General features: G+C 35.5%; 1 protein-coding gene across 1 annotated transcript; it reads right to left on the bottom strand.

The window, feature by feature from the left end:
- Positions 1-534: 534 nt before the first annotated feature.
- On the bottom strand, positions 535-13715 carry DTHD1 (death domain containing 1). The gene is given in 10 exon segments (XM_042812581.1): positions 535-824; positions 1372-1429; positions 6838-7082; positions 8349-8638; positions 9206-9367; positions 10316-10560; positions 11423-11602; positions 12067-12397; positions 12873-13648; positions 13650-13715. Coding segments are annotated over 10 exon segments (2643 nt in total).
- Between the last annotated feature and the right edge of the window lie 921 nt (positions 13716-14636).

Here is a 14636-nt window from a genome sequence, read left to right as displayed (position 1 = left end):
AGAAAAGAAAAGAAAAGAAAAGAAAAGAAAAGAAAAGAAAAGAAAAGGAGAACCGCCAAGTTAATCATTGCTATGATGATATGGTATTGAAGCAGCAGATCTGGTACTTTCTTAAAATAGTGTGACATTGCTGAAATCTTCCAGATATTCACAAGAACATAAACATTCACTGAGAATATTAAAGTCAGTAATAATTACTAAAAGCCTTGAAGACAGAAGACATTTCTTGTCTCTGATCCTTATACTGATTCATTTTTCTTTTCTCTAAAGAATCTGACAGCTATTATTACTGGACATATATGGAATGCTGCATACAATTTTTATGTGGATATTTCACTCTTCCACAGGATAAATGTTCACTTTTAGCAGGAAAAGGCATTCCTATTATACTCTATTTTAGAAAAGAGAGTTCAAATTGATAAATAAAAGACCGATCTGATTCCTGACTAGTGTCGCTGTCAGAAGATATCAAGGGAGTACTCACACTTCTCAACAAGAAAGAAGAAAAATTGGGCTTAGTTGCCAGTGATTCTGTCAAGTGAACACTTTGTTTTCCCACTTAAAACGAAGTTCTTCTGAAAGATCCCTTCTGCCACTCTTCTGCAAATAGCGAGACAGGAGCTGCTGTTTGTCAGCCGACCTTGGAAGGGTCTTTTGCCAGCAGCAAAGAAGCTCATAGTTCTGGTGTATTAAATTATCAGGGCACTTCAGCCTAACAAGCTGAGGCACGCTCCGCCGAACAGGCAAGCGTAAAGCATTCAGTGATGTATTATCTTCTGCAAGCTCTTCCGCAAGCCAGTACAGCAAGTTGTCCCATAGGGCCTCTGAAGGGCAAAAATTAGTGAAGTAATTGCATTACTCTCCTGTTATGTAAATCCTTTTAAAAGCATTCTAGAGTGCAGTCTCTGTGGGTGAACTCCCAAACTAAATGTTGCTTGTTTTATAATACAATGGAAACATCATCACTTCTTATTTCTGATAAAATTTCTGGTAACTGCACTGAGATATGAAGTGGACTTAGTCAAAAGCAGATTTGGTAGTGATCTATAGCTCTTGGAACAGCATGCAGATTGCAATAAAAGGCCCAGTCATTTCCTATAAATGATACATTTGTTATACTGGAGCTTTCCATTACAAACTGAATCTTATTACATAGAAAATTGTATGCTGCTTAAGCACCCCAACCTAGTGCCACCTTACAAGAGCTTATGCATCTCCTGGTAACCAAATTGCTCTTTGTATAAAACTTCCTGAGTATGGTATTTTAAAAATGTCAGTCACAACTGAAATAAATCCTGCCTGTTAAAAAAGTAAATAGCTAAATTAATTAGTATTTATATTGATGTTAAAGCATTATGTAAGTGTTCTTACCTGATGAATCACAAAAAATTCTTTTTGTGCTTTGTGGACGGTTGATCAACTTTTCATGCTATCAAAGAAAAAATGTTGAAGAAAGAAATGAATAAAACTCGAGGTGAAGGATATGGGGATGCATTGCAACGCATCAGCAGTGAAGAAAAGTCCTACCTATGTAGAGCATTTTTATGACTGCTGAAAACAAAGCAACACTATCATCTGCTATAGATAGTAAACAACTATTAAAATAATACAACTAGGTCTGTTCTCTCCAAATGGATGTCTATTGTATCTTATTAAGAAGTCTGACTTCTGCAATTTCATAAAAGTTTCTTCAGCTTTATATTCTAATGTGTACATAGGAAATTGGGGTTATAGAACATCTGTATGGAATCTTTCTACGCTAAATGGATTCTAATTTCAAATGCTGCATTATCTTCTTACATTTGTTTACTTATTGTAACTGTGGGCACATCATATTATTTCAAGAAAAATAACAATAGATACTGCATACCTACAGAAATCAATAACCATAGAATCATAGAATCCTTAGAACTGGAATGGACCTCTGAAGGCCATCTAGTCCAACTTCCCTGCAATGAACAGGGACACCACAGCTAGATCAGGTTGCCCAGGGCCTGATCCAGTCTCACTTTGAAAATCTCCAGGGATGGTGCATCAACCAGAATACTAGGTAACCTGTTCCAGTCCCTCACCACCCTCACTGTAAAAGATTTTTTCCATATATCTTATTTAAATCTACCCTCCCTGAGCTTGAAGCCATTTCCCCTTGTTCTATCACCACAGACTCTGCTAAAAAGTCTTTATCCTTCTTTCCTACAGCTCCCCTTTAGATACTGATAGACTACTATCAGGTCAGCTCAGAGCCTTCTCTTCTCCAGGCTGCACAGGCCCATAGTTGAGGTGTTCCATTCCATGGATCATTTTTGTAGCCTTTCTCTGGATGTGCTCCAGCAGGTACATGTCTCTACTGCACTGAGAACCTCACATCAGGATGCAGTGCTCCAGGTGAGGCCTCATCAGTGCAGAGTAGAGGGGCAGAATCACCTCGCTAGAGATGCTGGTCACATACCCTTTGATGCAGCCCAGAATATGGTTGGTTTTCTGGGCTGCAGGGGCATGTTGTTGGCTCGTGTCCAGCTTGCCATCCACCGTTACCCACAAGTCTTTTTCTACAGCTCTGTGCTCAGTCTTTTCATTTCCCACTTTATACTGGTAATAGCGGTTGCCTTGACGCAGGTGCAAGGCCTTGTGCATGGATTTGTTGAACTTCATGAGGCTCTGAATGGCATCCCATCTCTCTAGTGAATAAGGATATAATTCTAGAAATTGTTTTGTTTTTATAGCTGCCTGTATTCATTTTACAAATTTCAACTTTTAATTACAAATCACTAAAAATCATCATCATTCAAATGACAACTTCACGTGCAGAGTTCTTCTTTCTTCCTCTTAACAGTGAAAAGAAAGAAAAGAATGTGCGTTTTCCTTATGACTGAGAAAGGGGAAACTCTTGTGAGGCTTGTTTTCTACTCCATATAGAACAAGAAATTAAGTACAAGAACATAGAGCACAAGAGATTGACTTGTAAAAAATGAAATTCTGCTCCTCTTTTGTTAAAACCTGTACTTCTCCTCTTCTAGTGCCAACATGCCATGTACTTTTGTCATACATTCAATTGCATTACCTTCCTGTTTAGCCTTTTCCTATGAGACTTGCTGAAGGTTTATTCACAGAGCTTTCCATTTCCATCTGTGAATTAATATTATGAAACTCAGACTGAACTCATTATTCTCCTTTTTCTGCTGGACATGCTGAACCATAATCCTGCTGACCTTATCTTTAACAGTTGCAGTATGTAAAATGTAAAAATAACCATAACTGAGTTATCGATTCACCTTTTCAGGAGGCCTGTGGTTTTGGGAGGGGATCCTAGTGTGCACAGGAGGCTCAGAGCACACACTGTCCACACTGCAAAACAGTTTGGGCTCTGCATATCTGTAGATTTAAGTCTTTTTGGGTTGGGTGCTTCTACAGCTGTTCTGTCGTGCACTGTGTGAAGGTAGAGTAAAACGATTGAAAAGGACAGTAAAATAAAAAGTAAGTGGAGCTCTCTCCAGAAGAGGGCATTGTTTTTCTTCCAAGGCAGAGATTTCTTTGGCTTCCTTTTAAATATGCATTTATACTTAAACTTATTTTCATTCATTAATGAGAATTTAGAACCTCAAAGCTCTGCATGAGATTTTCAGACTTACTGTAGATGAACTCAATTACCAGTGGTTTGACTTTAATCTGAACTACTTTATGCTACTTAATATTAAAACAGTAGTAAAAATGATAGGAATTGACAAGTATTGTCCAGTAATCATGCAATAGTATGCTGTGTGTTAGACCAAAAACATTACATCTGCCTTAATCTACCTTTTAATTAAAGATTAAATAGCCATTGTGAAGAGCTAAATTCACCCCTAGTTCAGCTGCACTGGCACATTGCCCCACTGTTCTTGTTAACAGTGCAAGTAAAATACTGTTAGTGGTCAGAGCAGATTTCTAGTCTGGAAGACCTTAAAATTAGCTAAGCAACTGCCTTTTTGAAGCAGTGGATCACATGCTATTTTGCCATTAGACAGTCATTAGTTAAGCAGAACTTCAGCAGAATAGTAATTTGATAATGCCTGTATGGATTACACCACTATCTTTCTGCAAAGCACTCTGATTTCAGTCAGTAATACTAAAGTGCCCTGCAAATGGACCTTCAGACATGAACAGACTCTGCTTGCATATCAAACAGGACTGACAGAAAAGGAGAAATTAACCTTTTAAACTCTTTAGTCCAGCTTTGCAGTCATAAAACTGCCTTGAAATCTCGGTAGAAAATCACTGATATGCAGACGCATACTTGACATCAGAACCTGATCCTCTGCATTTTCTTGTGTTGAACCTGTTTGTCAAACCTCTTTCTAATGCTAAGAGAGCAAACGTTCCATAAGCAGGAATTGTTAGTAAAAGATGTCTGTGAACTCAACCAAACAGAAGAAATGAGAATAATCTTTTCTGTTTTGACTGTTTTGACTATTTCTATTGACTATTTTCTACTTTCTTTATTCATTAGAAAGCACAGCATAATGATACATCTAATTAAAATTTATTGATCACATCACGGGTAATAAATATTGGATACAGTACCTCTGTCAGCGTTGTTGTCAGTACTTTATTCTATGATAACAATTTTAGAATAATAAGATATGCTAAGTAATTAGAATTTCTTTTTTTGTTTCCTTAACATTCCATGAAAACAGGATCATTATGTTTAGCATATGGCCATTTCCTTCCTCAAACTAATTTTTAGCTGCTGCATTATCCTGTGAAAATGAATTAATCTTTTGATTATTTTGCATGTTAAAAATATGTTCTTTTGCACCACTAGTTACACCTGCCACTTAGCAAAATCATCATTTTTGTAACCTACAAATGAATTATAGCTTTTCCATGTTCCTTCCCTCCATAATCTGTAAACATATAGAACATTTCAACTACTATCAAAATTGCCTGAAGAATTGTCACCAATGTATTTTTTTTCTACATGGAACCCATCCATGTTTTTGATCAGATTAGCCACATTCCTCCACCACTAAAAACTTTTTAACATCAAAATTGCTTATTTTACTTTCTAGACTTTCACTATCATTATATTCAGTGATTCTTCACTGACAACTTTAGTGCTCTGAATGTTTTTTGCTATCAGTAAATGTTCTGCTTAACTATTCATAACTTTCTAATGAATACATTAGCACAAATCTGTGTGGGATCTGTGTGGGACTTCACTAGTAATCACTTCCCTTCAGGAAAGCAACCACTTTTTCCTAGTCTGTTTTTCCTACTTTTTACCCAGCAAGGTAGCCAAAATACAATATTTTGTTGTCTTAAAATTTCTATCAATTTGTTCAGTATGGAATTTTGTGAGCTGAGATGATATAAAGGAGGATGTTATTTTGATGCTATTCATTCTACAGAGAGGTATTTCATTTTGTGTAAAATAGAAAGTATAAATCAAATAATGGAAAAGCTATCAATATGCAAATTTTTCCAAGCATTTTGATCTCATTTTTGGTTTAATATTCGCATTTAATGAAAATTTTTGCCCCTTTGAAATATACCTCCAGCAGAAAAAAACATGTATATTTGCAAGATACTGCAACACTGATTGAAGTGATACCTGTTTTTGTTGAGTATTGGGAGAGAAGAAGTATTCAGAAATGGCTTATTTCAAAAGTCTCAGTTGGACATTTAAGAACTAACATGTATAGCTCTAGCCTGTATACACCAAAACTAGCCTGAAACACTTGATGATTACCTTTGTGGTTTAATACGTATGCAGTTCAATTCACTAAATCTTGTTTGTATTACTAAGGAAGATAAGAGTAAAAATGGGATTGAAGGGAAGCTAGCAGGTATAAGAAAACTGACTGATGCCTAGGCTGTTGATGTTTAGTTGTTGTTTTTCCTTTATGGGTTTCAGGTTTTGCTTGTTTGTGATCTTCCCCACTGGAACCTCAAGAGTTTGTATTTCCCTTTCTGTGATTACGTGGTGTGTTCTGTGGAAAACAAAGAGAATGGAAGTAAATGATATCCCTTACCTTCTTCCACTCCTCAATTCACATTTTATATGGAATTTGTCACTAAAAGAGGTCTTTCCTTAAAACCTTCTGCATTTAACTGTTATTAATTTTTGTTTGGGTGAATAGGGATGAGAGAGAAATCAAGAGGTATGCTTATGGAATAGAAAATGTATTTGCAGATGATGATTTAAGAAGATTGAATTAAACTAAATTCAAAAAGGAGTTGCAACTCTATGACACCTGAGATTCAGACCATGTACTACCTGCAGATTCTGAGATTAAAATATATGCAAATTTGATAGCAATAGTCTAGTGGCAGCATTTTGTACAATGAAGGATGCTCATAACTAGACTCTGAAAAGATTGAAATTTGATTTAATAATATTAAATATTACTTTATGCAAGAATGACTTTCACCAGTGCTGGAGACAATTGCCCACATGGCTGTATTACTTATCAAGGATCACAGGAAAATCAGGTGATGGGAGAAAAACAGGTTTCATGGGCCATTTATGCTCCTACAACTTGCAATTCCATGCTCCCAAGACAGGGATACAAAGATACTTAACTGAAACTTAAATTAAAATTTCTCAGGGTCATAGCAGCTGGGGATGCCAAAAGTGTGAAAAAGTACATGTTTTTTTTCTTCTGATGGTTTGATGAGAGTTCCCCATCTGCTAAGAAAAATTCTAAGAGTGCATTGCATTGCTGATGAATCAGAACTGCTCCATCAGTGACTTCTGGGGTTATCTGTAGTCGAAAAATTGTATCAAGATCCTTCTGTTTGACAAATATGTAAGGGAGAAAGGGAAAGATTAGTAATGTCATCAGTTGAGAAACTCACCTTTGGTAATGTTAGTGGTAATTTGCACAGTGGAGACTGGTGTTGATAATTACAGTGTTGCAAGGGCTGTTTCCATTCCTTGGTTATCATCCCTCTGGTAATTTTGTAAAACACTGCTGTTCCTTTGTAGTGAGGGGAGCTGTGGTTACCAAACTCATCCAGTTCTTTAATATGGAGTTCTAGTCTGGGCTTTCTTTGTGAATGAAAAATCAGCCTGTAGGCTTTTCCAAAATCTTTTCCATTTTCTGCAGACCATGTGAATACAAGCAAACAGAACCCTGTTTTTTTTACACTGTATTTGGATGTATGGCATCAAAAATCATGCATTAAGGGGAGTTTAATAGAACTAATTATGTAATAATCTCTTGTTCTTTGTCATTATTACTAATTTTTATTGAACATTTGAGGCTTAAACATTCCTGCAGCCTGCCTCAGTAGTTTGAGTGTCTTTACAACTAGCTTTCCTAGCCCTTGAAATGTTGGCATGGGGAACAGGTGGTGAAGGCTGTGCTACAAGTTGAAAAGTAAGGAACATGGGAGATGACAAAACATATAAAACAAAGAAAAATAAAACTGTGTTGGGAATAGAAGTATATACCTTCTGATTGTTCAGGATGGATATATGCCTATCTGTAACAGCAATGAGATCAGAGGGGTGTGTTCCTTTTTAGGATTTGTAATTCTGTGTGACATGATACAAATATAAAATTATTCTTGCCATAAATAAGCAGGTGTTCTTTCAATCTGGAGGCTTTTCTTTTGGGAGAATAATCATTTCTTTAGTATGAATGGAGTTTTCAATGGACAAATATTGTATCATATATACAAAATGTTTATGGGGCAAATACAGGTGATTGCAAAGGTGGCAGAAGGGACTGTGTGTAATTTGGGGTGAAAAAAATTCTGATATTTCTTACCTCTTCTTTTAAGGAATTGTTGAATGACGGAAGTCAGTTCGCTGAATGCTCTAGGCTGCTAGAGCAAATCACACAGCAACTCACAAAAAGCACTATTTCACCCTGGATTTCAGTGTCAAACCTTGCTCACTTGAAGTGAATTTTAACCAAATAGATAGTGGACTGTTTACTTTTGTTTAGAATTTGTTTAATTCCTATCAAAAGTTTTATAATTTAAAAAGCCATCATTCCATTGATGGAATCCTGTCCTTCTGAAATACAAGAGAAAACAGCAGCTGCTTCCAAGGGACCAGGTTTCACAGAATGGCAGAGGCTGGAAAAGATCTCTAAAGATCATCTTGTTGACCAGCTCTGCTCAAGGCACTGTGACCCAAACTATGTTGCTCAGGTTGTTGTTATTCTAATACATTTTATTTATCAGAGTTGTTGCTTATGCTGTTCCGTGCACTTACTATTCATAAGCTACAAAACAGTGAAATAAGCTGTGACTGACTACAATCTATTGATGTTCACATACAGTATTTTTGGACAGCTAAGGTGATTGATATGTACTTTGAATAACGTACGTTGAAAAACATGAATTAATTACCATACCTGAAGCAAATATATTGCCTCTAAATTGAAAATGAATCTGCTCTCCTTCTCTTAAAGGAAACTGCTGTGTAGGTTCTGGGGGACCAAAGTAGCCTTCTTCATGGAGATTTTGAATTTCCCAGGTCAATTCCTTGGATGCAGTTAGTAAAACTATTATTTTATATGGGTTTTCTCTTTTCCGATACATTATCACATTTGACATTGTGCTACAAACAGCTTCTTCCAGAGCCTGAGCAAAGAGGAGGAGATAAGTGTTTTCCAAGAGGAATGAAAGCCGAATGACCACAAAGCTGTATTTAAAAAATGACAAGAAAGAAAATAGCTTTATCTTAAATCTTTTCATCATCAAATAAGAATTAGTTACGTAAAAAACTGCAGGGCTCACTCTCTCTAATGCGGTTTTTGCTGCCTCTTTTAAATATTGTTTCATATGAAAGGGAGAAAGCATGCCTGATTCTGTAGAGTATATTGGCTCCATATCTATGAATTAAAATAGATATGATGTTTCTTTTAATTTAAGTAAGAGAATATTTTTTAAAAAGAAATTTCAAAAAATATTCTGGTCTTTTATTTAAAGACCAAAATCACATTGTCAATTTAAGATTAGTATCTGCATTTCCTATCTCAAGTTTTGTGCACAATCAATAAATGGAAAATTTTTTTTATAAAAAACATGCTTTCTGTAATTATGCCTGACAAATCTAAATGATCTTATTCTATGAACTGCATGAAAGAGATTCCGGCAAGTTAATAATGCATAGTGAATGATTTCTTAAATCTACTAATTTCACTGATTTATGTACTTGGAAGAAAATATTTTAGTCAATAAAATTTGTGTTAATTTTTTCATACATTACCTTTCTAAATGTTCATTTAGATCAAATGACACAAGACCATTCTGTGCATTCCGGATAACAATATCATCAAAGACCATCCACTCATCTTTGTTTCTGTGACCTAATAATTTGAAAGTATCTCTGAAACTCTCTCCATTCTTTCTCAAAGAAGCACTTGTAGCCCTGAAAAGCCACAAAATGATGACAATTAAAAAAAAAAAAAAAAAAGATATCCTGTAGGAGCCATCAGGGTTGTATTTGTAGAACTACTTTCTCTTGTTTTCTTTGGTGACCTCTTGTGGCTTTTTCCACCCTGCTGAAAATCTCCTTCTGAAATTTCTCCAGCATACATAAAGAATGTAACAGTCAGGATTTTTTTTTTTTTCCATTTGTTGTGTTTTTAAAGTCCCCAGAAAGAGAAAAATAAGGAAAATATTTCTTTCTAAATCAATCAATCTAACTTATTCTATTATTTAACATCATGTAGTAATTACTGTGGATTATTTTTGAGACATCTACTGAGTATTAGATTCTCTTGAAATAGGTGTCTGAAATGGGTAAAACAAGGTAACACCTTTTCCTCCACAAGCAAATATTATTCAGTAAGTAAATGTTATGGCACAAAGAGGGTTAGAAAATAAGACACTACTGCTCTCCGTTCCTCTTTCAACAAAAAAATAAGATACTCTTCAGTTCAAGTGATTACTTTGATACTACACTTTGAATTGAGCAACTGCATTGTGAAATGCTCCAGCTAACTTAGCCTAATGAATGAAATGAGTTGTTTTTTTTTTCTTTTTTTTCTTTTTTTTCCTTTTTTTTCTTATAGAAGCCCATAACTCTCCTCTCACTCATACTTTCTCTTGCCAATTTTTTAATCTGGATGTGAATAACCCCATGACCACAAATGATGTTTATATATCAACACGCTGTATGGATTTCCTTGGTGAAGTTATAGCATAAGAAGTATGTGGATCTGCTCTAGTATTTCTAACAATATTTTTTGCTGTAGCAGGCTCTCTTCACAAGGCAAGTCATCAAGTTAAAAAATTATTAATATCTGTTAAAATTAATTATATCTGGTGATCTGGTGTTTTTCTTATGTTGAATTTGTAGTGAAGTTGTTCTTACCGAGGATGGTATGCGGCAGCAACTCTCTTTACTGTAGCAGTAATGGCTCTCACTTGCTCTGTCTCCTCCTCCTGCCTTTTTTTTTCTGGGTTTGGAGGACAGGGTAGAGTAATGGTGACTGAGTTGTTAAATGGTTGGGCTGAAGGATGGTGGACATAAACCAGTGCACTGGTAGATACCACTGAGAGGTACATGTCATGTTTTGCCTTCAGTGTGGAAATTAGTGATGGCTCAATTGGATGAATCTAAATACAGAAAGCAGTTGTACAATTAATTCTTAAATGAATAAATGTCTCCTTACATGCTTGTTGGCTTTGTTTGTTTATTTTTAAATAAATTTGTTTAACTTTTGAAATTAGATGAGATTATCAGAAAGGCTATAGGCTCCTCTTTGTAACCAAGGAACAATCTTAGCAGTGTATTAGCAAGTTATACAATGCACAGCTAAGTGCCTGAATGTAATAAATAGCAGGAACTTTTACTGACTTAAATACTGCGAATGTTTTGTTTTGTTTGTGTTGTGAGTTCAAGTTTTAAAACTCCTGAGCCTCATCAGAGTTTCATAATTTTTCAATGTTTTCTGTTTCTTTAATGTTAACTTTAACTTCTCTGAATTGTATCTTGCGTCTCAGAATAAATGTGGCTATGGGGGTGGGGAGGCACAAAGAATAACTGAAGCAAATGTTGAGATTATTCTCAGCCTAACGCTAAGAGGTAACAAAATCTGTTGCAGCTCCTGGTAGAAACGAAGAAGGTCAGATGAAAAAAATTGTTCCATTAGTTTAAAAGCTGGGCCAAATTGTTCAAGTTAGGGGTTGATGCTTAAGTCATTGCATAAAATAAGTGTTTTTCTCTGAAACATGTCAGACAAAGGTCAATTGCTCTTTGTAGCTGGAGATACTGTGTTGACTACTTCCTGGCTGTATCATGTGGTTTTAACAAAGTCGACAGAAACCATTTGCTGTGAATATAGGGTGTGGAGTTGCCTCTGCTTTTCATAGACATCTAATAATGGAACATGTTGCCCTTTAACACAGTTGTGTCTTTTCTTCAGAACTGATCAGATAACACAGAGACTAGGAATAAGTACTGCCTATTTCATCTCACCTTTAACATCATGGTTGCTGGAGAAGTGAACGTTTCTGAAGGGTAATAGAAAGAGATCCTGGAATCCATGCTCAGGTTTTGTGAGAGTCCTGCTGTTGGAACGGTAAATATTTCTTTCTTTAAACATGACAACACAGAAAAAACACCCAGCTGATAAACTTTCACTTCCGCAAATGTTTCCTGTGTAAAGAGAATGTGGGGTAGAGTACGTCAGAGAGAAAGGAAGCTGCGCTTTGCAGTGGTTTAGCATTTTGAGAGAGGAATATTTATACAGCAAAATGTGAAACAAAAATAAGCGAAGTATTATTGGCATGACCAGTTATCTGGTGATTTCTAGTCGTCTTCTAATGTCATTCATTTTGTCTGTATGACTGAGGAAATGAGCTCATCAGCTGGGTGATGGGTCTTGCACAATATGATTACTTCTGCGGTTAAAAAATAAAGAACAATCCTGTGTTTCTTTCAGAAGAAATTTGGATTCGTAAACAAAAAATACGTTACTTCTTTGTGATCTGAATGCAAAATAATTCCCCTTAGGTTTTTACTTTGAACAAAGAATGGTACATATTACATCTATTTACAAAAATCACCGGTGACTACTCAGCCAGTAGTTTAGTTAACAGCTTAGAAAACAGGTTACCAACCTTGTGGTTTCCGTGGTATCCTTCCAGAGAAATGGGAGTTAAGTAATTTGATTGAAAGTTCATGTCTGTCACCTTCACCATAATCTCCCGGTAATTTCCTCTGAAGCGTGAAGTAAATGGGATTGCAATGTTAATAGGAAAAGGGATAGTTTTCTCATAATCAGAGCATTCAACACTGATGACATTGCTGACCAGCTCCTCAAAATCATCCACCACCAAGGAACTTGTGTCATTGACTATTGTACAAGTCAGATTCTCCAGGGCAGTTGCAGGAGCTTTAATAAAGCAAACTATTTTATGTTCACTCCTACCACTCTGTTCCATTACAAATCTGGAGGGAAAAAAAAGTATATTTATTATTTTTTGTATTTTGGGTTTCATAATACCTTGTATTTCTAATTACATATATTACTATAATCATGAACTACATTAGAGTATAGGCAGATCATTCATGAAAACATATGTATATGAAAAATTTTATGTTGAGCTTCTTTTACAGCAATTTTCAACTAAGTTTTTTTTCCTTTCCACTAAATTCTAAAAGATTTTGGAAGTACTGGTTTTACTGACTGTGACTCAGTCCCTCTCTGGTATAATAAAAATCAATATAAGCAAATAGTTTCAGTTTGATTTAGACCAAACTGAACATCCTCACCATACGTGATTAAATTGTAATCTGCTATGTGCATGACCATGGACCACTGAGTCTGTGCATCCTGAGCTTGTGGGTCCACAGATGTTACTAGGTATTCAAATAAACAGTATGTATGTACAAGTGTTCAAACAAAAAATGAAAACGTGCTTACTCCTTGTTTAACCAGCGCCTATATTTTTGCACATCTTCTGAATCACTCATTGAAGGAATCACAGCATTAAGATCACTGGTTTGTGCTGAAGATGTGACAGTAAGTGGATCATTCCTATACATATCATAATTTATTTCCTTTTTATTGTCTTTCATTTGCTCTGTCAATGTCAGTTCTTTCTCCTGTTCAGAAAGATTTCTGACAGTTCTGTCATGAGTATCCATTGATGACCGAGATGAAATACTTTCTCCACTGTCCATAAGATCATCTTGACAAGTCAGTTGTGGATATTTTTCAGGAGAAGAGCCATCTCTGTGAGGTTTATCTCTTCCATTATTATCTATTTTCTCTGAAATAGACGTTGTTAGCACTCTGTATTCACCATCTTCTTTTGTTGTTGGAGGTTCTCTGCTAACTTCCTGTTCTCTGACAGATATATTTTCAGCTAATGATGCAACAGTTTCTTTTTTCACAGTTTTAATTTCATGTGGATGAACTTGATTAATGTTCTGACTTTCTATCTTGCTTGAGGAAGGAGTTCTCTGGTATCTCTGGCTGGAACTAGAGGATGCCTGCACAGATTGCTTTGCTTCTCTTTCAAAATTGCATACTCTAGTTTCTACAAAAGCATATTGAGCAGCCTGGATCTGAGAAACATCATCTTGTTGGCAGATAGCTCCACGAAATTTATTTTTGGCCTCTTGAAGGTGTGAAACTGTATTTGTCAAGTAGTCCTTCATTTTCTGCAGACAATCTATAACATCATGATATTCTGAGGGAAAAAAAGTAGGTAACCAAGTGAATTTTGCTATGAAAGCTATCAAAAGGTAAAAACTTAGACATGTGAATTCTACCTAATTCCAAAATGCTATGCAACATATGAAGAAGAATACGTTTTCTGGCTTCCATTTAATGTTTTCACATTTATTGCTATTCAGTTTGAGTGAATTTCTGAAGAACTGAATACAAACAAGTACAACTCTAATTTTCCAAATACTTCTGTGGCAGATCTAATGAACTCCATTTTATTGATCAGACAGACACTTGCTAAACTCTTAACGACAGTCAATCTAAAGTAGGAAATTGATAAACAGTAGCCTAATCAAAAGCAGGAAATTGGTAAGCAGTAGTCTAATCAACTTGGAAACAGTTTGAAAACAGATCATTAATTACATATATTTCCTAAACTTGATTGTGGTATATGGGGCTTTAACAAAGCTGTTTTACATGGTCTCAATATGAAACATACTTTACTTTTTGCAAGGAACAGATAATAATGTAAATTATATACACGTATACAGTACTGTAGCATCCAGTTATAGGAATGGTGGAAGTTTGCTTGCGTATAACTAACAGTTTATTTTATCAACCCTCATTTGTCTTATCTTACACCTTTTCTTAGAAATTATTCCAGGTACTCTCTCCAACGATTCATCTCTATTACTTTCAGCTCTGTCCTCAGCTTACACTGTCAATCTGTTTATATCTGAAACTGTCTTCATTAGTTAAGTGCACTGCAGAGCTCTGGGAGAAATTCATGCTTATTTCTGTTTTCTGCATGAGATTTTGGAAAGCTTTGTTTCTCAGGTTAAATCTAGTGAAAGTCAATAGAAATAAGAAAATTGTATAGATGGAACATGATGTAGTATGCTCTTGACTCATAATAGAAAGAGAATGTGATACAGGTAGGAAAATAGAAAGGGTTTGATACAAACCTTAGGGGAAAACACTGATCTCATTCACTTTATTCAATAGTGTCATGTG

The sequence above is a fragment of the Centrocercus urophasianus genome, unplaced genomic scaffold (genome assembly GCF_019232065.1).
Source record: "Centrocercus urophasianus isolate 14NV4802_14NV808 unplaced genomic scaffold, USGS_Curo_1.0 seq_13, whole genome shotgun sequence".
Lineage (NCBI taxonomy): Eukaryota > Metazoa > Chordata > Aves > Galliformes > Phasianidae > Centrocercus > Centrocercus urophasianus.
The sequence above is the reverse complement of the archived record's forward strand: the minus strand, read 5'-3'. Positions and strand labels throughout refer to the sequence as shown.